This window comes from Haliaeetus albicilla, chromosome 18, assembly GCF_947461875.1.
Source record: "Haliaeetus albicilla chromosome 18, bHalAlb1.1, whole genome shotgun sequence".
NCBI lineage: Eukaryota > Metazoa > Chordata > Aves > Accipitriformes > Accipitridae > Haliaeetus > Haliaeetus albicilla.
This window is the reverse complement of record NC_091500.1, coordinates 22,219,695-22,247,269: the sequence shown is the minus strand read 5'-3', so window position 1 is coordinate 22,247,269 and position 27,575 is coordinate 22,219,695. Positions and strand designations below refer to the sequence as shown.

Genomic DNA, 27,575 nt, shown 5'->3' with positions numbered 1-27,575 from the left:
TGCCTTATTCTTTATTTTTTTTTCTCCCATTTTATTTGTCATGTGAATTTGTTTCCAGCTTCATGGATGTTACTTGCATCATTGTAGAATACGGCCAAGGAAGTAATAGCTATGTTTGTCCAAGCTCAGTGAGTCATGCCGTCTCAGAAGCTGCAGCATCCTAGATTTAAAGTATCACCCATTGCTTTTGCAGTGGGAAGAATTCATTGGTTTTGACAAATGGCAAATATTTTGTTTTACTGGTATTTATTGGTTTAAACTTTTTTTTTTTTTTTTAATTTATTGGCTGTTACAAAAGCTTGGGCAGAGCAGCATTCTTTCCTTAAAGATTTCACCAGCTACATGTAAACTGGAGGACCTGGAATGCTTTTGCATACACTGACCCCATAACGAGGTGAGACGCGCACGTCCTGGACTGTGACAAAAGTGAGATGCAGCCGCTGTTACCAGTAGATCGGTTATAGAAGGAAGCGTATTGTCAGCTTCTCATTCTCCCGCACTAGTCTGCTGGCTTTGTTGTTGTCTAAATAGACTTAGCAGGGAACGTTTAGGCAAAATGTTTCTTATCAGAGTGTGCGAACTAGCTGAAACAGAAGATTTTATTCATACAAGTTACATTCTTAAGGGAAAAAAACCCTGTATTGAGATGCCTCTGACTATACCCAGGCAGGTCAGGCGCACATCTGGGCGGATGAAAGGGAGGGGGGGGACCTGCATTTCCAGACCGTGGGTACACAAGGACCCTGCCAAACTTTGAGCATAGCTGTTCCCACAGCACAGGTGAATTTGTCCTGGCATCTGTCTGAATTTCCAAAACTTTTTGAAATGCTTGTTAATATATATGAATGTCAGATGACAAAACTGTAGGCCCTATCTCTGTACAGTCTGAAAAGAACATGAATGTGCATGTTATTTAGCTGTTTCTTGCATATCTAAACTGTTCTTACTGATTATTTTTTTTCCCCCCGAGTGCCTGCTAGTTGGTTTCTGATATATCTGGAAAATGAAACCAGCTCTATGAAGACGAAAAACAATTTCCTAAAAGGCTTAGTCACTGGTGATAGTTTGCAAAGGTGTGTATCATCAGATGTCTGTGTCTCTCTCAAAAATTTCTTGTAGCATGACTGCTTTGTACCATACAAGACAGCGAATCAGACAGATAGGCAAAGAATCCAGTTTAGAAATTGAAAGGAGAGAGTTGCATTTATTTTAAGTGCAGCCAGCATAATAGCGGAGAAAAATGCTGCTTCTACAGTTACAAAGTAATAAAGAGTATGAAAACAATTAGAAAATAGGGCTATAAATAACAGAAGGCTACATGAAATATGGTAAACAAAGTGTAAGGAGAAGATGTTTTTTTCATATGATACTTACCAACTCTTATCACTGGTACTGAATAAAGAAATACCTGCTCTGTATTTGGGAAGAAAATTTTCCTATCCTGTGTCTATTATTTACTAAAAGATGCAAGAAAGCGACTGTATTCTTTTCAAGTCCATAAAAATCTGTTAAAAGCTTGGCTGGCACTTAAATTTTTATGCTCTTGAGACCCACATAACTCTAGTGAAAGCTTCATAACACATTTTGAACTGTGAGTTTGCTATTGGAAGAGAAAAAGCATTACTCTGCAGAGAAGAACGCACAGCTGTATTTTGTAAGACTCGTTTGTCCAATATAATCATGTGATATTTTGCTTTCTAGTTGCTCTAACCCCTTGTACTGAGAAGACTAACTGAACAGTTGAGTTTAAATAATTTTTCAGAGAATTGGCTGGTTTAATTATTTGAGGTTGTATAGTGAAACAGCTTAGAGTTGGTACAGAACCGTTCCTTTAAGTTAGCAATGTCTTCTGGCCTTTCTTTTCTTGTACCTCTTTCCTTGAAACCCCCAAATGCTGTTGTCTTGAACATCTTGTTTGTCCAGGAGTCTCGCGATTCTCCACAAGATTACACTGCTAAATGCTTCTAGAGAGAGAAAATAATGTGGTGTGTGTGTTTGTGCTGGAGAAAGGACGGGAGACTCATGTATCCAGAGTCCAAGTACTCTACTTGGTATATTACTATTTTTTTGCTGCTAAAGCTTTCTTATGTGCAGTATAATTAATAATTCTTTGCTTTGTTTTATTTTTGCACTTGTCCCCCATTAGCTTTTTTTTGGGTCACATACGCAAAGACATCCCCTCTGATGACATACAGAGCTAATCTTTGCTGTTTCTCTTGTGACGGACACCCACTTCTAGGCAGACTTGCCTTCAGTTTAACGCCTGTAAAGAGTTCATCTTTTGAACATTTGGACAGAAACTTGGCAACCAACGTTTCGCAGGACAAACAAAGGAAAACAAGTCAAGCATCATTTCCCATTAGGAAGTAAACTATTGTTTGATAGGATGGAGCACAAGATTCCCAGAAGTCATACTACAGATACAGTAATGCTGCACATAGGGTTATTTTGAAAATTAGGGACTTAGTGAAATACATACTTGCTCTCTTTTTCATTCTATAAACTTGCACGTCTCCTGAAGCGCATTAACCTGTCTGCTTAGCGTGGCTGTCACGCCGCTGCCTGCAAGAGAGCCACGTGCGTGTCGAACCAAGCCGTTGTGGCCGAGGTGGACGGGCTGTTGGCAGCTTAAGCTGCGGTGGGAGATCTGAGCTCCTGACCTGTGCGGTGAGAACTGGCTGCACTGGGGACAGGGGGGAGGTTTTCAGGACAAGTGAAGAGGCAGATGTTCTGGCATTGAGGAATGAAGCAGAGTATAAAGAGAAGAAAGAAGTCCAGAACATGTGAGAATGTTCCTAGGGGGGGTTGTATTAATATTTACTACTAGGCCGGGGGTTTAGTGGTAGAGAATCAGAATTAACGCACAGCTAGTCCTCTTTCATAGTGTTTTTTCTTGGCTATCCTATTCAAGAACAGGATTTTTGGCTGTGGTGAGCAATTGGAAAGAATGTCCCCTGTGCACAGATACAAAATGAAGGTTTTGGATGCCTTTAATTGGTGCTCTGTAACTCACAGCAACACTTCTCCAGATCTATTCCATACTACTAGGCCTATAAGTTAGACTTAATGGATCAAAAAGGTAGGTGAGTCCAGGTGGTAGAAGGCTGTACCTTGAAATGTAGGATTAGTAGAAGGCACATGGTCAGCTTGCAGCAAGAACTTAAGTGGTAGCGGGATTAAACTATTGAAGTTTTAGCTGAACTAAACAGCTCCATCCAGTATCCTGCTTCTTCAGATACTGTGCTTTCAGCCTCCTCCCCTTCCCTGCTCTTTTACCAGATTCCTGAGATCTCCGAGAGCGTTCTCTAGCCTTCCCTCTCTTCCCTGACATCCCTGATGATTTCCCATTAGCGTCAGGATATATTATTTTTCCCCTCTTAGTGGACGAATTACATGCTAGAGGTTGATTTTTTTTGTCATTCTTTTATTGCCTCTAAGCCTGTGAATCTGGAAATTTATGAAGCATCACTTGGAACTCGCCCGTTTTGGAATGGGGGAGACCGCGGTTCGAGCGCTCTGTGCCTGGCGTCCGCCTCCGGCCCCAGGAACGCTGTTTGGAGCAAACCGGAGCTGCGCAAAGGGTCCTCGCAGACTTACGGTGGGGCCAGATCCTCAACGTCCGTGTGCGAGAGCCTCCTCGGCAGAAGCGCGCGAGGCGGGTGGCCTGGCGTCGCTTCCCGCGGCTGCGATGCACGTACCTGCCGTGGGTCGAAGGCCCCCCACGGCCTTCGTCGGGGCAGAGGCCGGTTCGCAGGCCTGTCGGGAGCGCACCGGCCGCTGGCGTTTTGGGTTGGCGCGGCTCTCCGCCTCACTCGTGTTAAAGTTGTCGCGTTTGACGTCAGGTGGCCGACTCGGCAGTGGAGCAAGACCTTCCCGGTTCGTGGTGGTCTCGCTCTTGCCGAGTGACCGTTTGAACGCGGTCGTGCTTCAGTGTAAGAGGAGGGGAAGGGTTGCAGATGAAGGCACAGGATCAGGCCACGCACCGTGCAGCTGAATAAGGGAAAATGGCAGAGTTATGGGCTGGGACGTGCTACTGCAGGAGCTCCGGCATCCTAGTCAGGCATGTCTAGTTTTAGGGACTTAGGAAAATACTGCCGAAGTATTGCTTTTATAAATTAGCCAAGTTCTAAAGGGATACTCTTGAGTTAAGAGGAGGACTACAGGTTTACAGCTTTAAAAGTCCCCAGTAGGAAAAAGTCTAAAAATAACTGCTGTGTCTGAGAGAATAACGGGGGAGAAACAAGGGGGAGAGGTGCTCCAAGCATGCAGAACTTTGTTCCGTAATCCAAGCATGGTGTGGGAATGACAACTGACTTTAGCAAATGAATTATTCTTCCGTTATTATTTTGTTAAAAATACTATAGAAAAACAGCATTCAAGTGGAAAGAGCATATAAAAATTAAATAAGTTAATTTAGAATTAAGTGGTGGCTGTTTGTGCATGCCTTGAAAATTGTTAGAAAGGCTTTCAGCTGAAGGCACGATGACGAGGTACCCATAAAGTGCAACAAATGTAAAGCTGAACGTGTGTTATTCCTATCTGTAGAACGTACACATGAACCTGCAGGAGATAAGAATTACCAGCGTGTCTGAAAGGCAGTGGGACAGGTCTGTGTGTTGCAGAGAGAACAGTCCACGGGAATCAAAAGAAAAGAAACCCAGCTTTAGTGGCACTCTTACCTCTGCCACGTTCTGAGTCCACTTATCTGTCATGTCCTTGGTACAGACATTATAAGCTTTGAAGGTAACCTTCATCCTACTGAACTTTGCAGGAGTTGGGAGTTATGTTCCAGTGTCTTTTAAGGGGTTGGACCTGAGCCTTGCAGCCGAAAGCATAGAAACAGTGCAAAGAAATAGCATAATTAGCTAATACTTCAATATTGCGAGCTGTAATTTAACAACTGTTTCCAAACATTTGATATCGTTTGCTTGCTTTAATGTTGGCACCCTTGTGTTGAATTGGCAACCTTAAGTGGATATTGAGCATCTAGCCTTACTCCGATGCCTAACAGACAGAATGAAAGAATTTCTTTTCATCAGGACCACTTACTGGGAAAACAGGAGGCTGGACTGTAGTCCCCTCTCCTAGCGACACGTCCCGGGGTACGTACGCTTGGTCATAGGATGCCACACAGCTAGGCGGCTGCTGCCTGCGTTTGGCTGTGATGCTTTGACCCTTTCTTAGGTGAGTACCTGAACATCTAGCCCCATGACTAAATACTGACTGAGGGCTAGAGAAAATGAATTATTATATAGGGGTGGAGTAGGTTCAGCTGAAAAGACTGAGGAAGAATGGTTCCATGAAAATTATCCCTAGAAATAATAATATATCATTTGGTTGGATCAGCAGCTTGAACTGACTGGCTGACTCTGCATCAATGCCTGCCATGGCACAGGGGAGAGGAGAGTGAATGTGACATGGGATACAACACAATCTCAAATGTAGCTTTTGGGACAGGGAGTCCCCAAAATTCATGTTTTAACTGTGAAGATTTGGGGTGAAATGGGACCTCTGATGGACTTCAAAGTGAAAGAGGTGAGCTCTCCTTAGCTTTTCAAAGTAAGAGTGCAGGTGACAAGCTCCCAGAAGAAGATTCATATGCTTGACCTTGTTGGAGGTAAGTCTCGCTCTCCCTCTGGTCAAAAGTTAAGTACCTGAGGCCATTTTCAGTATGCTGCTTGACTTCGTGTCCTGTTTCTCTCTAGCCATTGCAGAGTGACTTCTTAGGCGCTTTCCCCGTGTCTTCTGTAAGAAGCTGTGAAGTATGTGGTCTGTTAAATTTGGGTTACAGGACTTCTAGGTATCTCATGCTGAAGTACCTATAACCAATTTTGTGAAGTTTGAAGGTTTTAGATGAAACCAGCTTCTGGTGCAATTGACTTCAAGTGATAAGTCTTAAGAAATATGTACGCTGTGTCTTGCTCTCTTTATGTACATATACATATATATGACAAGACTTAGAGATTGAGAGCAATAACATAAATGCAAAATTAATAAATTCTTCCTCTTAATTATTGCCCCCTTTTGTTGCAAGTGTCTGAATTACTTTCATGCTTATTATTGGCTCAAAAATACACTCACATACAAGACAGTTTAGTTAATACAATTCTTTCTTGGCTAATGATGGAGCTGTAAATATGCTAATGTAGGCACCAGGCAAATCCAAACCATTGTGCTGCTGTTCTCCATTCTACCCTCTCCTTTCTGCTAGCCTGCATTGCTTCTGCCTTCTAGGCTACTAAATGCCACTAGTCTTTTAATCCTGTTCCTAATGGATATCTCCATTTAGCTAGGTTTTTTTCTCGCATTTCAGCTTCTTCCTTCTCCAAAAGTGAGGACTTCCAGGGATGGGGAGCAGGGGAAAGGAAAAGAGCAGGGTTCTGCTCCTCAGCTTTTTCTGGATAAGAACCTCAGTCCTGTCTGACATCCAAATAGAAAGGCTTGCTCAGTGCTCTGTGAACAGGTCCGTGTCTACTGTCTTTACAGTTGGAGTGTCTTTTCCCAGAAACAGGAGAACAAAACTGTTGGGAGAGAATGTAATGCAACAGGTCTGGAGTCTCTGACACAAGTTTTGGAGATAATGACTGGGGGTGGGGTAGGTGTTGCAGAGGTGGAAGGAAGATCCTATTTTTCAAAATAATTGTAATTTCAAGCTCCTTGTGGACTGTGGCAGAGAGTACCTTGATTGCCTTTGAATCAGTGTTGCTTTTCACAACTAGAATTCAGTAAAACCCAAATCACCAGAGATTGTAAAGTGATCACGTAGGGACCACATTAGGACATGGTTTCCTACCACTGCAACTGCAAAATCTGTATATAAACAGCTCCAGGTCGTGGGACAAAAGCTGTGGAGCAAAAGAAACCTGTAGAGATTTGGTACACGTTTCAAGGCACACTTTCTGCTTTAGGAGAGACCACCTGCCTTTCTTTGCATAAGACAGCCAGCACGCAGGAGGCCAAGTGGAGGTTTTACTTTAAGGCACAACCCTTCCCATGGGTTACAACACTTCAGGTTACATGAGTAAGTAAGTGCTGGTGTAAGGGGCAATGAGATTAATTCAGGTTGTCAAAATGCTCTTTAGTACAGGTGAGGTATTAATGAGATGATTGTTATCCTGAAGGTGAAATCTTCTCCCCTTTCCCTCTCATGAAGAGATTTTTAAAAAACACCACACACCCTACTGATCAAAATCACTGCCTTAGCTTTTTGCTTAGGTGACACAATTAAAATCTATCTTCTTACGCATCTAGTAGCTTCATACCATGTAGTCACTTTTAATCATGCTCTGCTATTATTTGCCTCGTTTAAGAAATATATTCACTAAATACTTAACTAGCTTGTGGAACTACTCCCAAAGCTCAGTTTTGCCAACTGTTAAAAGCTTATAATGCTGCTCATGACACTGTGATTCTGCACTCAACATCTTTAAGGTATTAAAAAAAAATCATAATAGCTCTGCACTAAAATGCTTCTCAGGGCATGTGTGCATGTCTCCCCCCTTTTGTTTTTTCAACCTGGAAGAAAGGTTTAAAAAAACACCTTGCTGGCTTTTGGACCTGGGGGTCCTGGCGGACACCAAGTTGAACACGAGCCAAGCAATGTGCTCTTGGTACAAATAAGGTTAATGGTATTCTGGGCTGCATCAGGAGGAATGTTGTCAGCAGGTGGAGGGAGGTGATGCTGCCCCTCAGCACTGGTGAGGCCTCAGCTGGAGCGCTGGGTCCACTTCTGGGCTCCGCAGTACAAGAGAGACACGGACATGCTGGAGGGAGTCTGGTGAAAGGCTACAAAGGTGATGAAGGGATGGGAGCATGTCTCCTGTGAGGAAACGCTGAGAGAGTTGGGACTGCTCAGCCTGGAGAAGAGAAGGCTCAGGGGGAATCTCACAAATACGTGAAGGTATATAAATACGTCTATAAATACCTGAAGGGAGGGTGGAAAGAAGACAGAGCCTGGCTCTTTTCAGTTGTGCCCAGTGGGAGGACCAGATGCAATGGGCACAAACTGAAATGCAGGAGCTGCCGTCTGAACGTCAGGAAACACTTTTTGTTACTGTGAGGGTGACCCAGCACTGGACTAGGTTGCTCAGAGAGGTTGTGGAGTCTCCATCATTGGAGATATTCAAAAGCCATCTGGACATGGTCCTGGGCAACTAGCTCTGGGTGGCCCTGCTTGAGCAGGGAGGTCCCTGCAGAGGTCCCTTCCACCCTCAATCATTCTTGTGATTGCAGAATGAAGCCCCTGGAGTACAAGACTACAAGCTAGAGCCCTGTTTCTTCTCATCTTAACTACTGCCTCCCACTGGTCTGAGGTGAGCCTCGTTACCCTTACTGGCCTACACAGGAAAATGCCTCAGAAACGATCCTTCAACCTGTCAAAGGCTTTTTGCTACAGAAGAGCGAGCAAAACAGCAAGTGGGGAAAGGGAAAGAAAGATTAAGCCTGACTCCTGTCACCTGACATTTTTAAGAGAACTGAAAATTAGTTATTAATTACAGGTACTGATCTTTCCAAACCTTTTTTTAAACTTCTTAGAAGCTATTTTAAGTCACCTCTCTCCCTCAATTTAGAGGCCAGGGGAGGTCCCTCTCAGCTCTCTTAATACCTTTCCCTGATTCTCACATTATTTGCATCTTCAGTAAGGGGCAGCTTCCTAGGTAATGGTTTGTCCCTTAAGAGCTTGCATTCTGTCTGCAGGAGGGATGGTTCCTTGCAGTCCCTGATCACAAGACCTTCAGTCAGCAAGATGGATGAAGAGCTCAGCACAGTATTAAACCAAATGCTGACTTCAGAACCTTTTTTTAAAGCTCTCAAGCAGGTAGCATCCTTGTAGATATTTACACAAAGTTTCATGAAGGAGAGCAAAACTGTGTAACCATGTTAAAGGAGTAATTAATGGATGCCAGACATCACCAACTACTGTCAAGGTTATGTAGATCACATAGCTATGTAACCCTAGGAAAGCAAGCCTGCAACCATTACATTAGTTAAATAAATGGGGTGCAAATCATTGCTAAAGAAGAGCTGCTGGTTCCTCAACAAATCCAGTGGCTACAGCAGTGCTTGGGCTGGGAAAGTGAGGCTTGCAGCAGTGTTCTGAATGAACAGGAATAAGAATGGATGTCATTAGCTCCACAGCTGATCAGTACCATAGCCATAGCAGACACCTTAATTGAAAGGCAGAAAAAAACCCACAAAACCCTGCATTGAAAAAACCACCTATCAGTAAATTCAATGGATGATGTTGGTATATCACTGAAATTGAAGTTAAAGCAAATAAAAGTATCTCCTGAGGAAATAAACATTCTCCTCTTCTTGTGGAGCCTATTAACAGTCCAGCTATCCTATTAAAAAAAGTGCTAAGACAACCAATTATTGAAAAGTAATGTCACTTGGACTGCTTGTACACTTCTCATTCTACTACCAATTACTACAGAGAACAGGTTATAGAAAGATCTTATAAAATTCAAATTGATTCATCTCTATGTACAAGAGACTTCTAGGAATAATAGATATAACCATGATTTATTACACTGTACAAAACTAGATTCAGAACAAGCAAGTGCAGAATATAGTACATGATTTATTTTTTTTCTGTACTTTACATATTATTTGTTAAACTTCATTGACAAACCCAGAACTTCCCTAATTTTTCCTTTACCTGCCTAAGCCAAGCAATGAATTTTGGTCTACAGGATAGAAGAAAATAGCTTCCTGGAGAATTTATCAACTGATTAACTTGGCAGAAAGTGCCTCAGCTCAGACTTTCAGTGTTTCCCATAACTTGTAAAGACTTGTCAAGTTAGAACCTCAGTTGGTAGTACAACATCCTGCCACAGTACCAGTCTAGAAAAAAGCAACTCCATTCTCATTAAGTTTCAATAATGTCTTCTTCTTAGAAGATGAATTAATCCGGTTGCATTTGTAGACATACCAAACAGTATAAGTGAAGGCTGTAGCTACCATTAAAAAAAAGAAAAATTACTTTCCAGTAGCCCCAGATCTGTCTCTTGAGTTATGCAGGATGTGCTGAGATAGGTTATATGTTTAATAAAGTCCTTAAGAAAAATAAATATTTTTGCATAATGTGTTGTACAAAGATTGGTTGATTTCCTTCATTCATAGCTTCAACAACAGATAAAACCACAGCTATATTTAATTCACTAGCTCACAATGATTAATGCCACCTTGGTAACTGATGTATTAAGAGTCCAATAGAATATTGGCCTATTCTTTATAATAGTGCAAATTACATGGAGGTGTTTTGAAAACAGTGGCTTAAAGAAAGAAGGATTAACAAAAAAACCCTCCTTTGGTCCCTGTAAGAGTTTCCATAAAATTTTCAAAACTCCCCCACATAATTTTAACCAACTATTAAGGCGTCAAAAGAATGGATTTAAAGTTGAGAATAAAATGGTCTTTCTTGGACTTGAAAAGAAGTCCACTGCAGATTTCCTGACAAAGAAATGTTCTTAATGTGTCTCCTTCTCCTCAGCTCTTTTCTGCACAAGAACAATACACTAAACAGACCTGTCTGATAATTTCTCCCATATCTCTTTTGTTTAAACTACAACAAAACATTAAATATATTGCACAAAAAGCATAACGTATCCTGCCTGACTCTTCACAAAAATGGCCACAAACACAGGAGAACAGCTACTGAACATCTCAAAATTTGAAGAGATCAATGAAATGCTGAGGAGATACTGGCATGAGACAGGTGTTTGGATCACTGGCTGTGCAGGGGTGTCCTGTATCCTGCAAAATGAAGGAGAAAAAAAAGTAAGTTGTCTTTTCATACCCACAATCTAGTTCCACTCCCAATTAAAAAAGTGCAAAAAATCATATATAGGCACATGCAACTACTTCCACTGTAAACAAACTGATAAGAACTTGCTCTAAAAATTCACCATATTTTTCTTTAACTGTTTTAGACTAAGTTGTGAAGAAAACAGGCCTTGCCAGTTTGACTGTGGTAGTGTAAGGTAGTTTCAATTTCAGAAAAAAAAAACACCTTTCTCCTCCTACCAGAAAGAGACCCAAGTCAGAGCACTTGAAAAAAGTTTCATACCTCTTATCCATTATTTTTTTCATAAGTGTAGTTTAAAAAAAAAAAAAGGCAACTGCTTTTTTGAACATAAATTATCTGTTTAATGAAAATCTGAAATCAACTACTACTTCAAGGGGGAAAATGAGCTCCTTGCTTTCAAAGTGAAGGGGAGGAGACACTTCCAAAAAACCTGAACAGCATGTTTGAAGTCCCAGTCATAAAAGTTTTTCTACCTTGCTTGTTTTTCTTCTTCCCCCAACATCTTTTTCTCCTCTTTCACTCCTTCCTTCTCCCCTCCTGAAAGCATTGCCTTAAAACAAAAGTTAGCACCCCGGCAAGTTAGGAATATAGAAGATGGACAGGATGGAAAGGCTTTGTTATTACAAATTCACTAAGCCTGCAGTGCTTTCTTTAATATTACAGAAACCTGGACTCAGCACAACTGTCTGATTATTTAAGATTCAAATTAGAAGTTCAGTTTTGCACCTTATTAGAATCTTACAAAGGAAGGAAATGCTAGAGGTGTAATGAGAAGAAGGTTCCAGACAGTTCAATGGTGAGGTTAAACACCTTGATCAATAATGTTGTAAGGCTCAGAAACCATCCTCCCCAGGTTTTAAGGGGTTCCTCTCCCTTTTCCACCAGTGTTGATTAATTCAACATGTGGGGCAAGAAAACTAGAGTAAATACATGGTAAAGAGATCACAGACCACTGCAGTCCTCATTTCTTTCATTTCCATAGGGGATGAAGTTACATGCAATTCAGTTAATAGAAGGAAAGAATCCGTAAGTGAAATTTTTTTCTCACTTGGAAGCTTACATAAGGAAAGTGTTGTCAAAGATGCCACATTCCCATCCAAAGTCTTTGCAACACCAAATTGCACTAGGTGAAACACATTCTAAATACTACTCAGCTTTTCCAATGAAAATAGTTACTCTATAGATATATTATCTGTATTTTTCCATTAAGTCTATACATGACTACATTAAAATATCGTGGTATCATCACCTCATCCTCCCATTTTTTTAATGATTGCTTTAACATCACCTGAGAACCAGTTGTTACATTCATGACACAGGGGAAAAACAAAAAGAGAGAACAGACAAATAGATTAGATCCCAGGTAAAACTGCCTCGTTGGGGAAGTTGCAGATGAGAAAGAACAGAAGACTAAGACCAGAAGTGTTAAATCTAACACCTTCATCTTGAGATGACATCTGCAAGGAAGAGATACACCACAACAGAAAACACTCTCAAAAGTAGTTGCTAATGAACTATCATCTTCTCTACCCTTTGCCATGTCAATGTCTTGTCATTACTTTCCTAGTTTCCAGGAAAAAAACACCATCAGAATTAGAATTCTGGGAAAGAAGCTAGGGTTTAGCCGCTTTTAGTTCCTATTTATACTCCTAAATATTTTAAGACAGAATTTGTAACATGCTATCTGCTTTGCTCTGCACATCATCATAAAAACGTTTTTGAAAGCTCTGCTCAGGCAGGTCCAATAAAAATCTCAGTAAGATCAGTTCTTGGAGTTTTTAGTTATTAAAAACAACAGAAACAGCAATTTTACAGTGGAAAAAAGTGATGAGGACTGAAAACAAGAATCATAGCTTTCCTGTAATTACAAGTATTCTTCCTTCTAAGAAAAATGTATTTCCCTTGAAATTACATTTAATAAATAGTGTTCAATTCATATTGATTGTCAATGTATCTACTTAAAAGCTAAACCAGAATTCTTTTAAATTAACAAGAGAATTCACCAGGAGGAGTGTTTACTGGCAAATGTAGTTGTTTTCCTCCTCAAATTTTATCATAGCTGGACATTAAGAAGCTCCCATAACAACTTTGGAGCTACAATCCTTTTCTGTATAATTATTTCCACCATTTCTTCATTCGGAAAGCAACTTTATAATTGCTTCTCCCCACTCTCCCAAGTCACATGCAGCCTGTTTTGGGAATTTCTTTTCAGAGAGACTCTTTCATAAAAGTATGTATGACTACAGCATTCCAAGTGGAGTAAAATCAGTTTTAGTACCTTTGCATTAAAGAAAGTTATCCGAGGTTCATGTTACTCTCTTTAGATTTAAGTACCAAATTAAATACATCAGGGAGTGCAGAGAAACCTATTTCTTAGCAAAATCTGGCTGATCTCACTGACACCATGCACCTAGGTTCATTAGAAGTTGAATTATGGTCCCTAGTTTAAATGACATCAACAGGGAATACGGCAATATAAAAAACAAATCTGACAAAAAAACTGAGATGGAAAGTCACGATTACCTTATCTAATAGGGAAACAAGAAACAAAGTATTCCTGCTGCTAAGTTGATGTGGGGAAACAAAATCAAAACAGAGAGTATCAAACAATTAGAAATGAACACATTATTCACTTCGACGTTACAGAACAGTCAGCAATAAAAACAGATGAGACACACAGGAAATACCTTGAGTAACAAAGCAAGGTGGTAGTCCTTTGAAATCGTGAAGAAGGAAGCAGGAAGAAGAGCCGTAAAGTAAAAGAAGCAGAGTTAAGGTTTATTGAAGCTAAGGTTCATATGCCATTTAGAAAAACAGTCTTTTATTCTTGTGGCAGATCACAAGCAGCTGGAGAACTAAAACCAGCATAAGCCCCAAGAAGACTAAAACCAAGTGTGAAGCATATCACTTATGCAAAACAATTACACTAGTTTACATAAGGCCTGGATACTGAAAGAAGAAAAGGTATTTCAACTTCTGTGGCCATCTCTGGGATAACTGAAATGTACTACTGAGTAAGCTAAGAAAATAAAAGAACTGCTCACAATTGCAGTGATACCTAGTGGAACAGAAGAAATAGTATACACAAAAAGCATTCATAGAGGCATCAGTCAATAATTAGTTTGCCATGACTTTTACACTACTGAAATTATGTATTTTTCTCACTTTCATCATGGACAAATCCTTTACCAAGTCACTTCTGAAAGATAGTAATTCAATATTTAAGAGTTTCTTATAATCATTCCCTCCTTTAACACAGAAGAGTACAAGACGTTCTATTATATCACTGTACCTCCCAGAATGAATTTAGCAGTCTACTTCTTATTATATTTAATATTACTATGGTCACAGGTTTTAAACAAATACAGGAATACAAATGCTGCTTCCTGAAAAGCCCTTAAAGACTTGTTAAAAGTAACATTAAGATAGCATACAGTAAAGTGCAAACTTCCCTTACTTCATCTGTTTGCTAATTCATTCAGTAGCCATCAGTCCCTTCTTTTACAAGGCCTTCTTTAAAAGCACACCAAATGCAGGACTGAAAGAATTTCCAGTGTGCAGCCCTCTCACAATTACATTATATTATCAATTTCATGAACTGATGAAAATTCATAGAATCATAGAATGGTTTGGGTTAGATCTACTCCAACCCTTAGCTTATATAATTTCCCTAAGTAGTCTCATGTTTATTCATCCCTTCTCTGTCTCTCAGAAGAATTTCTGGAGAGTAGTCACATTCCTTTTTACCTTTAACACAGCTAAGTTAAATTAACCTCTGCTAGTCTTCATGCCCTGATCACTTAAGTACTTTTTCCTCTCCAACTATTACAATGTTTTGCTTTGTTCTTGAATGAGGGGAGGAAAAAAAGGTGCAATACCAAGAAGTGTTCAGCTCACTTCCTGAAGTTCTTCTGAATGCCCTTGAAAGCAAAAGCTGCCCAATTTTTGAAGTGTACTATTAAAAGAAGAAACTAAATTTTTACATATTATAAACTATCTGAAGAATCCACTGCTTCCATTTGTTTCAAGATTCAAACACTTGCTGCTTTTCTCTGTAAGTAACTGTGATTTCTCTTTTAAAATTTGGTTTTGGTGGGTGGTTTTTTGTTTTTTTGTTTGGTGGGTTTGTTTTTTTTTTTGCTATATGCCCAATGGAATTACGCAGAATAAAAGCTTCAGTTGAGAACAAAAATCTATACATTATAGATACAATTATATGTCAACCACTCATATACGTATTTAATTTAATAACCTGTCTAATCAAGTATGGTACTGAAGCTTGAATGAATTGTCAAAGCCTGATAACAGTTCCTCCTGATTAAGAAATATTCTCACCTAGCACAGAATTTTTCTAGAACTAATAAAGTACCTCCTGTCCCACAGCCCCCTGCTTTGCTTCTCATCTCTCTTTAGAAAGCTTGGGAAAGGACATAAATACAAGTGCCTGAAAAAGTAGAGCTATTTTTCCTCCCATATAACTCAGAGTCACTAGCACTACTTTACTCACATTGCCCTATGAACAGAAGGACTGTTTTTCAGACCAATGATTAACCTCTTAGCGTCCCTGCTGATACGGGTGCCAGTTGTGCAGAAATCAATTCGCTGAACAATCTATTTCAGCCTGATCAAACATTTATTTTAAGACAGGGACAAGGCTTAGATTCCAAGACCTAGAGAATGAAAACTGCAATGCAGGCTCACAGAATAATCAGGTTGAGAGGTGCCTAAGGAGGTCTCTAATCCAGCCTTCTGCTCAAAGCAGGGTAAACTCTAAGATCAGACCAGGCTTCTCTGAGCTTTATCCAGTCAGGTCTTGAAAACATCCAATGATGGAAACTGCACAACCTTTATGGTCAAACCATTCCCTTGCTTGGCTGTCCTCACGGCAGGCTCTTAGGTTCCTCCGAAGCAGTCTTCTCTAGCCTCTCCTCACAGGGCAAGTCCTCAAGCCTCCCTGATTATCTGACCCTCACCTGAACTCCATCCAGTTTATCAGTATCTTTTTTGTATTGGGGACCCCCAGCTCAGTGCAGTATCCCAGATGCAGTCTAATGACTGCAACTGAAAAGGGATAAGGCAGTCAGCACTGGAATGGTGATCTAGTAGGGACTGCCCATCAATCCAAACAAAGCACCTATAGAACTTACTGTGTTGTGTTTCAGTAAAAATACAAAACCACAAAATGAGTGCTATTATTCCAGTAGTAGATTGGAGTAGTCAAGGTAACAAGACGTCTGCCTGCACAGGTTCACTGCCTCTTACCACGCGTGATCTCTGGAAACAGTTAAACATTTAATTCCAAACACATTTTAGTCATTCCTAATATTCATGTGCTATACTTTGAATTATACCAAGATCAGAATGAGAGAAATTTACTAGACAAAGCATTAACCCTTTACACAGCAAAGCCAGACAATCCAAACAAATCCAATACCAAAAATGCCCACCTGCATGCATGCTGCATGCTCACCTTTAAAATTTCCGCTTTCAAAGAAAAAACCAAACAACTTTACCCTACATACTGGGCAACATAATGAAGACTTATTCCACTGTAGTGAACAGTTCTTAGTCATTCTTGACACAGGTTCTTCAGCAAATGTCCAGGCTTTTCACAGCAGAAGCCAATTCTGACTACCTGCTTTCCTACTATTAATTTAGCAAAACATATTAGTATCTGGAAAGGCTCCTGTGATATCAAGAATACTCAACTTTAAGATAGCATCATTCAGTAACATGCTGCTTCTATGAAAGCTAGCTTAAAACAGCCTAGTTTTCTTCTATGGAAAACAAAAAAAGCCTCACACTGACATGCAACTCCTCTTAAAAATCACAGAAAGACGACACAAGTATTTTCCAAGATTTCTCAAACATTTATTGCTCTTTGCTGTCCACTTAGCACTACCCATATCTGGTCTTTGAGCTGCAAAATTAAGGATATCTTGCTAACTAGAAGGCCAAGTTACAGTGCAACACAAAGTAAAAGCAGGACTATGTGTTCACATGCAAGTTAAACATGAAAATGCCCTACAGAAATTAAAATCATCCTGTAAGACAGAATACGCTTCATGGGAAACATCAAAGTGCATTTTGAATGAAGCTTCAAACATTCCTCCAAGCTTCATAGGGGACAGAAGCAAGACTATAAAAATAGAGAGTTTTACACCAATGTGGTAGAAATACTATAGTAGCAAGTTCTCATCAGAGATATATTGGTTGCCATGCCATGATTAGAAAAAGGATGTCATAAAATGGCTAACTTCATACAAGTTCCTAACAACTTTGCATAAGATTAAATAGACAGAAGATACAGAGTACAACTCTTTCCACATTGCACTTTTCCTTGCAATTCTAAGTATTGAGGTTATCGGGTATCAAGAGATAAGAATGCTAGATAAAGAACAACTTTGGAATTTAATACTGATTTTATATGAAGTTTTATGTATTATCTGAAAGATAGACATTAGTTGTCCAATCACATTTCACATGAGAAAGCTGACAAGATGATCTTACTATTTCTTCCATTTCACATTACCAGTAGCTGTTTGAACTTATTTCTGATGATCTACTTCAAAGCTCTTACCTTCCAAAACAGAATACTACAGTGTCGACAGAAGTGCAAGGTGTCCCCATACTGTTCCTTTATTGGGTAATATTTCTGAAGTGCAAAGTACATCAGCTTCCAGTCAATGTGACCTTTCTCTGATGGAATCAAATGCCTACAAAACTGGACATAAAATTAATAGCTTTCTTTAAAATTGCTAAAGAAGTAGTCAAATCAGGTAAAGGACTGGGAAAAAAAAAAAGGTAGTTAAACTGAAGTTTTGTAACTGGAATTCTTTGAAATCAATAATCTGACATCATATATCTGCAAAGCAGTGAGAGAGATCTATCCACAAAACAAATGGAAGGTAAGACATTAAAAATAGGAGGGTGCATATTTGCCAAGAGAAAGTAGGCCATACAGAGCTGATCTAACTACTGTCTTGAAATTATTCTAATTATAGTCAAGAACCATATAACAAAAACAATCTTTAAAGCCCTAAGTAATTAATTTTATACTTTAAAAAAAAACACTCAGGAATGAGATTAAAAAAATAACTGCGCATTACAAATTGGTTTTCTGTTAATACAGTAACTATGGATTTAAATAATACTTTCTCTTTCATTTTACAAGTATATACATGATCATTTACATATGATCTTTCTAAAGGATAGAAGTAATCAGTGATTGATATACTTCTTGAGGACATAATCTCCATGTGAAGATTAGCTGATGCATGATGGCTATTTCTCTCCAATTTTAAACACAGCCAAGGTTTATTAAGTATGTATTTGTAAAAGGCTTTTGTTCCACTCAGTGTGGATTAATGCTAATACATTAAGGGCATTCTTCATTCAGAAGACAGCTCCTAGATGGGGAGAATAGCACTGCCTTTCTGATTTCAGCTACACTTTGCTTCGTTTCATAATAGCTTCCCTGTGTAGAGTTCTCAGTTTTTTCCAAAAGTGCTCTTCAGATATCAAGTATGTTTCTGTGGTTGTTTCAATGGTTCAACAAATATACTGCAGAGGACAGGAAAAACAACCTAACATGATTCTGTAGCTTATTAAGGTAGGACACTTTTAAACAGAAAAAGCAGAATTTTATATTGAAAAATAAGTAAAATCATTAGATTTCTATCATTAATAACCTAATAAGAAATTGAAATGATCATTTTGGAATGCATTGGAAACACTGTGTACAAGTGTCCTTTATAAGGCACAGGGCTAGCTGATTCTACCAAAATGGTTAAGTGATCTTTTTCCCAGCATTACCTTAGTATTACAGCTTCCTCTCCAACCAGTTTTGTCACCATTCAATAGAGCTTACCTCATCTAGCCTCAAAATCCACTCAACTGCTACATTAAGATTAAACTTCTTATCCTTGTGACTTTACCTTGCATTCTTCTGAGCTGCTTCTGGAGGAGGGGTCTGCAGTCTGCCTTTGTCTGTCTATATTCTCCGTGAAGTTAATTCTAAAGCCTTTCATCTCACCAAAATTCTTATTTGGGTCAACTGCACATGAGTTAATTGAGTTTCACTTCTACCTTTTCTGTTACAATAATACTTAATCTGGCAGTCACTGACTAAATGGTACCACTTCAACCTGTCAGATTTAAGAATGCATATTTTTACTTCCTCCAGTCTGGAATGTACTAGGTTTTTAAATTTCTTCCTCCAGCTCTGATGAGGTAACTTCTATTTGCATAGCTTTATGTTCACCTAGTCCCAGCATATATTACTGTCAGAAAATGGAGACAGTTCTGGAGGCATTCCTAGATTACTTTGATGCTTTTTGTGAGGAAACAACAGAAGAGTACCATTTCTCTTTTTGTTCTTAATTTCAAGATCTCAAGCATTTGTTCTATTGCTTTTTCAAAAATCCAATTTTGGCTTCACTAGACTGTTCACGTAGCCTAAAAGTTTGAGCAATCTGTCTGCCTACCTTGGTTTGTAAAACAAGTTCTACTTTGGGTATTAAAATTAGAAACTGAATACAATTTTTAGTATGAAACAAGCCCCCCAGAAGACAACATTTTCACTACTACTGCACACTGTCATATTTTTATCTCAGAAAGGGTGAGTTCACACTTCATTATTAGTATAACATATCACAAAGATGAAGGCCACATTTATGCAAATGATAGAGTTTATTACCTGCTTTTCTGCAAAATGGTACTGGCAGAGTTTTTTCCACAACTGTCTGTCTTCACTGAGCATGTATAAAGTTGGGGTCACTTGACCCAGAGTAATAATGTCCCAGCCATCAGAGAACCTATATAAGATGTTATTCAGCATATGGAGAGGGAGATCGCTAAGCGTAAGACCATTGTTGACTTGCTGGAAATAAGAGTTGAAGACTTTTAACCACAAAAACTTGACAGTGTAAGGTACAAATAAGATTCTTACTTTAGAGATATCTCAGGTCTCAGTTTAGTTTGTACAAAACCATTGAGTAATATCTATGTTAATTCTGTGATACTTTGACTACTTGGCTACTGTTATTCTCTAACTGCTGTTGTTGAAAACTTAAATGACTACAGGTACAGAAGGAGCTACAGACTGTAGCTTTATAACTTATAGCTTTCCTACTGTTAAAATAAACATATCCTAAATTCTTTATTTAAATTTCAAATAATTTTAAAACACCTCTGTTCTCATAAAATAATTCAAGAGTATACAGTCTTGAAAACTACAATATATTCAGCTCCACCTTTCAGAGAAGTGTGCTAAAGCCCTAACTATAATAAAGGTATGAACCATTTATTCATAATTTGTAAGATAACTACAGTTTCTCAATTTTTATTAAGAAACAGAGCACATGTCAATTTGCCTTATGACAACTAGAGTACAGAATGTAGGACTGAAGAGCAAAAAAACAGAATGAAAACATTATGAAAGTCAGAGGCAGAAGAGAATAGGTTCATTTCTGAAGTCTGGAGATAGTTCCTGTCATACATAAATGAGGAATTCTGCAGGGGGTGACATATCAGAGCACTGAAAAAGTTTTCATTGAGAGTATACACCCCTGCTGAACTTTCTCTTTAACAGGGTAACCTACAGCACAACTTGTACATGACTGAATCTGGAGCCTATGCTGCCAGGCGGCACAAAGCCCGACACGACAGGGCTGGAGGCAGTGTCCCAGCTGGCGAGGGAAGGAGTGTGGGCAACTGCTGGCCCCAACTAGTAGAGCTGCCCAGTCATAAGGCACTGGCAGCACAGCAGCTGTACTCCAGCAGGCTCTCATTTATGTCAGTTTATTTCGCAACCATTCATCTCACTTATAGACTAGACTTTCCATAGTATCATCTATTATAAACATCTCTGGGACTATCATTCTGTTCAGGAATGTGAGCATTACAGATGCAAAATTTCTCATTGGGTATTTCAACTAACGTATAACAGCTCAGATGGGAAGTGGGACACTGGAAATAAACAAACACAGCAACTGCAGTGTCTCAAAACTGTCTATGCTGTGGTTGCTTGGCATATGAAAACTTCTGAGATTGGGTTCCCCATTTCTCCTTTCTATTCCAAAATTAGCTGGTTTTCTCAGATACCCAGCACACACAATAAGGACAATTTCAACATTTCTTGGCTGAAAGCAAACAGATGAAACAGCTGTATGACTTTACTGTGAGCAATATCTTGCAGCATTTCTTCCTCCAGGAGTAACCCAGACAGGTTAAAAAGACTGCCTGCTTATCATCAGACGTTTCCACTATAAAAACCTGGAACAGTGCATACCACATGCTTTGAACAAAGTCACATGATCAGAATCCAGATGCTGAAATCATTATCCTTTTTTTGCAAAAAGCAACTGTGCTAATGAATAAAGCTGTAAAATTTCTACGTGAATGTTTTATTTCTGTTTTCTTGACCCACCTCCGAGATTCCTTTTAGATTTTTATTTCTTCAATAGTAGAAGATTTACTTTTGAATTAAAAATTGGTATTTTTTCCATCTCTATCTGGCAATGTAGAGACAAACATTCTGAAATTTCTTTGGGTGAATAAAACTATTACATCTATACATCTCTACCACAAACCAACAGTACAGGCACTGTAGCAGTCCTCATTAGAAAAGAGCTATTGAAACATTAGAAAATTAAGTTGATTCCGTTTCATTACTTTCATATTACTTCTCTAAAAAAAAGAAAACAAGTAAAACTGTTTAAGATGCATTTGAAACTTTGTTCACAAAGTTTACAAATCATAAACCAACATTCAATATAATTGCCCTCCCTCAATTACTTTTTTAGCATGATTTAATAATATACCTTGTTCATCTGAAGGTTTTTTAGTTGTTGTTGCCACAGAAGGATAGTTTCTAATCGGCAAATCCAAATATTGATGTTCCCTACCAACACAGATTTTCCTACTCCCCTAATCAGTATACAGAGAGTAGAACTCAGATCCTGTAGAAGATCTTTGATTAATCGTGGATTATATTGGTCTTCCATGACTGGAAAACAAAACAAACCAAACAGAATTTTGGTTAACTCAGTTAACCAAGCTAATGCAGTTAGCTCAAGCTAATCAACACTTTAGATGAACTAATTACAACTGAACTGTGTACAAATAGCTGCCCTAATTCCCCACCATGACATTTATTAATGCTGCTCCTTAAGTGCAAGATCAATAATTAACAGTATCACAGGCAAATTTGATGTAACATTTCATGCTATGCATTTAATAAACTTAATGCTGAACAACTAGTTATAAATCCAATTTATTCTGTTCAAAGCTGATAGTATTACATCTCCATTTAGTCTGGTTACCAGAAATTTTTTTTTCCAATATTATTTAATAGCTTTTTTTGAAATAAACAATGAAGAAAAACAGTTATGTACTTTAAATCTCAGTACATCATGCAAACAGAAAACCAAACGTTACTAATCTAAAAGCTTTCACATTTCATAAAGACTATAATTTAATAGTAACCAATAGTTTCTGAATAGAATCTAATTGCCATTTAACTTCACCAATCTCTTTCAACAAATTTGATTCAATAATCAAGAGAAAACAACTTATTGCAACTGTGGGATGGGAAGTATGAAACCTTTCACTAATTAAATATGCTATTGCTTTGCCTTACAATGTAAAAATGGTAATAAAGCTAACAAAAAACCCCCACAATCAACTGATGCTTAGTCAGAGCGATTAAATCTGAACAAGCAGAATATAAAACCTTAGGTCTTACCCTTCCGCACAATTTTGTCCAAAATGTTAAAGTAGTTCTTCTGTGCTGCACCGCTCAGTGAAGTTAACTGGGATTTTGCAATTAACTGCAGAAGCTAGGACAAAGAATTAAAACTCAGAAGAACAACAGAAGTAAAGGATGGTTTCCAATACACACTTTCAGTACATACATTCACCTACAACAGCCTAGAGCACTGCAACCATACTTCATGAAAACATAACTACAGAGTTCAGAAAATGAAACAAGACAAACACGGAAAGCTTTAGGCATTCCCGCTGCCATCCCATGAACAACTCATGAAGCAATGTACATTTTCAAAATACTCTACAAATACAAGTGTTTATCTCTGTGATAGAGCACATGACATAATGGTCTTCATAAGCTGTAACAAAACAATGGAGGGAGTCTGTTTTGGACGCTCACAAATAGGAATGTAGTCTTTGATGTGGCTGGGTCCTGAATGCCCTGACAGATTTGGTGGCCAGGAACATCACTCTGAACTGATACCAACTACCAGACTTCCAATTTCTGAGTGAAAATATCATACTGGTCAAACCAAGGTGTGTGATAGACTTAGTGCACTACTTTCTGCTGATGGAGAAGAAATGCAGTATTTTACTTAAACTGAGGAAAAAAATTCTGTGTTACTCCCACATTCAGGACCCTGGTAGAAGAAACCACCATAATCTAATAATGAGTAGTATACATACTATATTAGTAACTTTCCCTTAACTATATAGTAAGGATCTCTTAGCTCTCCACACGTTTCTCTGTGGAACCACTGTGAACAGAAGAGTGGTGAGAACAGTGGGAATAGTCTAGGGGAAAGTAACCAGAATAGCTGAAGTTCTTGCTGCACATGAATGCCAAGCTATAGCTACTAGAGGCAGCCCTCGCTCCATTCTGACACCTTTGCTTTTACATTTTAGATTCAGTTTTGTAGCTGATAAGGCCCACCGTGTCTTCAACAAAAAATGGTCTTATATTTCATACTAAAAGAGAGACTTCGATGTTACGACAGCATTGCAATGTTTTGAAAAGCTTTGTGCCACACTTCTATTGTGATTCATAATGCTGAGTTCCGAACAAGTGTTCTCAAGACATGGGGAAGGGAAAGCAGGGAGCAGAAACCAGCATGTCCTACAGAGTGCTCGAAAGACTAACCTGCAGAGCTGTGCTTTGTAGGACAGCATCAACTATTGACACAAAGGGTGAACAAAGACTAAGCCTGCCAAAATTTATTTTGTATCTTCATTCCTAAAACTTATTTGACACTACACTCAACATTCATTTTCCTTTGGAGGAAGAGAAAATACACCTGTTCTCTCCCTAATAATGTTCCTTCTGGCTTCTCTGCATGATCCCTGAAAAAACATGTGCTATGAAAGGAGGAAATAATTCTCCTGATGTATTTAAATACAAGAAATCTATTTATAGAGTTTTTGAGACTAGATATCAGGACCTCTTTCCTGGCATTTTCAAAGCCTTTTAGTTTGATTAATAATTTAGAGCACACCTAGAGGTCTCTGGCAGTTTGCCAATTCAAGCAAGTATGTACATTTCTCTTGATTAATTTAAAAAAATTCAGTTATGTCACTCAGACTAGAGATCAAAGAAAAAAATTTCACCTGGCTGATTTATTGAAGACTCCCATTTCAGTGAAGGTTAATATGCAAGGATTAAGGCAGTTTTAGCAGGTGCATGAGTACAAGCATCTGACACATGAGTTCAGTCTTACCAATACATGCATAGCCATGGCTTACGTTGTCTACTAGAGATTATAACTTTGAATGGATCAACCGTTTATTCAAATAGAAACATTTTGAAAAAAAAAAAAGACCATATCAAACTCAATGTATCAGATGTTTAACAGCTAAGAAATGATCATTATACTACAGCACAAACAAGTACAGGAAAACAGCACCTCCCCCAACTGCCCACCCTAAAAGGGTCCTGGGCAGACATCTATATTAAATTTTAATAATGATTGAGAGGTTTTTAGTTAGTTAGAGAATCAAAATGGATCATCTTGGTGGTCTGGGATCAAAGAAGAGCTATCTACTAGGGCTTGGTATTTAAAAAGAAGTCGTCTTGATTTATATCTTGCTATCTTTAAATGCAAGAAGCAGAACAACACACATAAAAGTAATCATCATTGTATTCATGCATAACTAAGAATAATTCTTAGAGGAGAAGATATAGGAACGGCTGCACTGCATTAAATGAGATGTACACGAAACATCTCCACCATTAGAAACTTCAGGGAAGTAAATAAGAACTTGTATAAAGCAGATAAGTATGGGATGACCTGCTTCTTAAAAGTCTCAGTTGCAGACTGGGTTAAAACCTGATAGAGCAGATTCAACATCCTTTTAAAAAACTTGTTGCAACTTCACATATTACTGACATCCACACAGAAGTTTTAATTTGTTAGATACACCACCACAAATGTTTCTCAAGTCAGCAAGTTCTATGGCTACAGAATGAGCAGCAGCTGTCATTCATATTCATCATGTTTATTAGCAGCTCAGTAACTTTTAAGGTCTTAGATGTACAGTTTCTGTACTTGTTGATAAAAGTCAGCTTGCCTCTATCACCTCAGAGGAGCTGATGCAAGGGTATGATTATAATTTTTGTAACTGTAAAACAACTCTAAAATTTTAAAAATTTCAAATAAATTCTAAAATGTTAAAATGATTTTGGAAGTGTGCTTCCTATTCTAAATCCACCCTAATTTCTTAGGGTCTACCATTACTATAGTAACAGTTTGGATCACAAAGCCAAATTTCTGAATTTTAAAGTATTGCTCCTTTCTCAACAATCTTAAGCCTGGCTAACTAAACCAGCCATTTTATTTTCTTTGGCAAACAGAAGAGAAACTGGTCAATGTGCTTATCTTAGACTTTGCACTTTGTTCCGATCAACTGTTTTGAGCAACCCAGCTTAGGCACCGCAGCATCTAAAAAACATGTAAAATTCTAGTTCTGGATTCATTCTGCCTGCTCACCATTCAAGTGAGGCACTCAAGGTTGACACCATTTATAACACAAATCACCTTTTTTTAGATGCTTTTTTTTCTTCCTACTGTTTGAGGCTGAAAAGTCTTGGGAAAGATCAAGGTTCTTGTTTCTGCTCTCAAAACAGCATTAAAAAGCAATGTTCTAAACCACAATGCATATATATACAAAAAAAATCTACAAAGAGAATAAAACAGGCAAGTACCCTAACCACTTGCCTTGAAGCAAATCCTTTTTGCTTTGTTTCCTTTGGTCCCGCATATCTTGTTTTTCTGGAAGTATAATACACTCTCTCAGCTTCCCAAGGATGGGTAGAATGTGTTTTCTCTCCAAATACTCCACGGCCTCGTGGTAAGGGTGTTCTCCTGGTATGTTTATTTAATTTGATTTGTGACTTTGAGTTCTGGATGCATTCCAACTACATTATTTGTGAACAGCCTCACCACTGAACTGAACTCTAGTCCTGATATGTCTCACATTTGAGCTTCTCTAGGAGTTGGGACAAGCACTTTACTATCTCAAGTTAGATGACAAAAAAAACCCCAACAACTTAGGGCTAGAGAAAGATCAATACCTGCCAGAACAGGTATTTCCAATTAGGCAGCTGGTTAGGCATTGAGAAATTAAGGGATAACATTATGTGGCTCCCTAAAGTAAAACTTACATAGTTTTGGAAAACAGGCAGATAGCACCATTGTCCAGAACTTACAAGTTCCATGCACTCAATTCTCAACTTAAGACTAGACATGACCCAGGGAAGCTAACATAGTGAGAAAGGGACTTTCCAAGGAATCATGAGATTAGTATATCATAACTGTTTCTATAAATTTCATTCACTACGTTATTTGTAAAAGACAACAACTTGCAATAAAACTAATTTCTGGAAGAAAAAAAAAAAAGGAAGACTGAAGAAGCTGCGGTCTCAGGTTTTAAGGTATGTTAACAAAGGTAAAAGCATATATATCTTGTCCTAGATTAAAAAAGCGTGCAATGAATCACAGGACTGTTAAGAAGCTGCAGAAGAAACAAAAACTGCAGAATAATTACACATCAAATATTCTTCTGGAAATTGCTATTTTAAGCATATTTAAGATGTAGTAAATTATATTTAAGATGTATTACACTTTGCTATTTTTGCTTGTATAGGAATTATTTTGCCTTTAAAGAGAGTTCACTACCCAGACTGATGAACAACAACTGAAACTACCATCAGTGTTTCCCTGTAAATACATAGCATACTGGCCATCACCATCCTCCTCAAGCTATAGGCTTTCATAGAGCAACATAACGAGTTTTCACCAAAGAAAAATTACTCAGTTTAAAGTTGCTTCATGCAGTATAAATTACATATGAACAGGATATTTATACGGTCACAAATCATCAGCTGTTCAGTGCAAAATGATTTCTTTTGTACACACAGGCATATCGGGAAATGTATTTTTAAAATATGCATATAAAAATAAAGAGCTTACTTTGACTACGTAATTGAACCTTCTGATGTCCTGAATTGCACTTGAAAAGTCTAAGCGGTTAAAAGCTTCTCCCAAAGTGCAATAGCCATGTCTCTGAGAAGAAGAATAAACACACTTTAAATGGAAAGAAACAAAGATAAAATTGAGGAAAATATTCTGCCATTCAACGGATCCTTATGTATACCATGCTCGCTGGAAGTATAATGTATCTGGACTGAAGATTTATTTGATTTCTTTTAACAAATGAAACCAGATATGCTATTTGGAACTAACAAGTACGTAGGAAACAATACTTGACAGGAAAGCCTTTAAATTCATACTAATCATACAATCTGTAATCACTGGTATTTGAGTGTCCTGGGATTCTACTCCGCTATTGCATGGCCACAATGCTGGCACTCATGGCTACCACACTCCCCAATTGCCTCAGCACAAGGTAGAGCTTGTTTGTACAGCAGTCTGAGCTTACAAGCATAAGCATTAACTGACTGAGTTTATGTTCATATTTGAGGGTAAGAACAGAGCTACTT

General features: G+C 38.5%; 1 protein-coding gene across 4 annotated transcripts in view; it reads right to left on the bottom strand.

Annotated features, from left to right (window-relative positions):
* Positions 1-9,563: 9,563 nt before the first annotated feature.
* The window catches only part of FBXO25 (F-box protein 25), a 33,801-nt gene continuing 15,789 nt past the window's right edge, over positions 9,564-27,575 (bottom strand). For 2 of the 4 annotated variants that reach the window (XM_069805907.1, XM_069805908.1), the window contains 7 exons: positions 27,046-27,138; positions 22,557-22,650; positions 21,634-21,818; positions 19,509-19,691; positions 17,391-17,534; positions 13,498-13,524; positions 9,564-10,758 (listed from right to left, as the gene is read on the bottom strand). In XM_069805907.1, the coding sequence (XP_069662008.1) occupies positions 10,669-10,758; positions 13,498-13,524; positions 17,391-17,534; positions 19,509-19,691; positions 21,634-21,818; positions 22,557-22,650; positions 27,046-27,138 (816 nt within the window). In that variant the 3' untranslated portion in view covers positions 9,564-10,668. The remainder of the gene's footprint in view (positions 10,759-13,497; positions 13,525-17,390; positions 17,535-19,508; positions 19,692-21,633; positions 21,819-22,556; positions 22,651-27,045; positions 27,139-27,575) is intronic. The other 2 variants (XM_069805910.1, XM_069805909.1) reach the window with 2 other exon arrangements.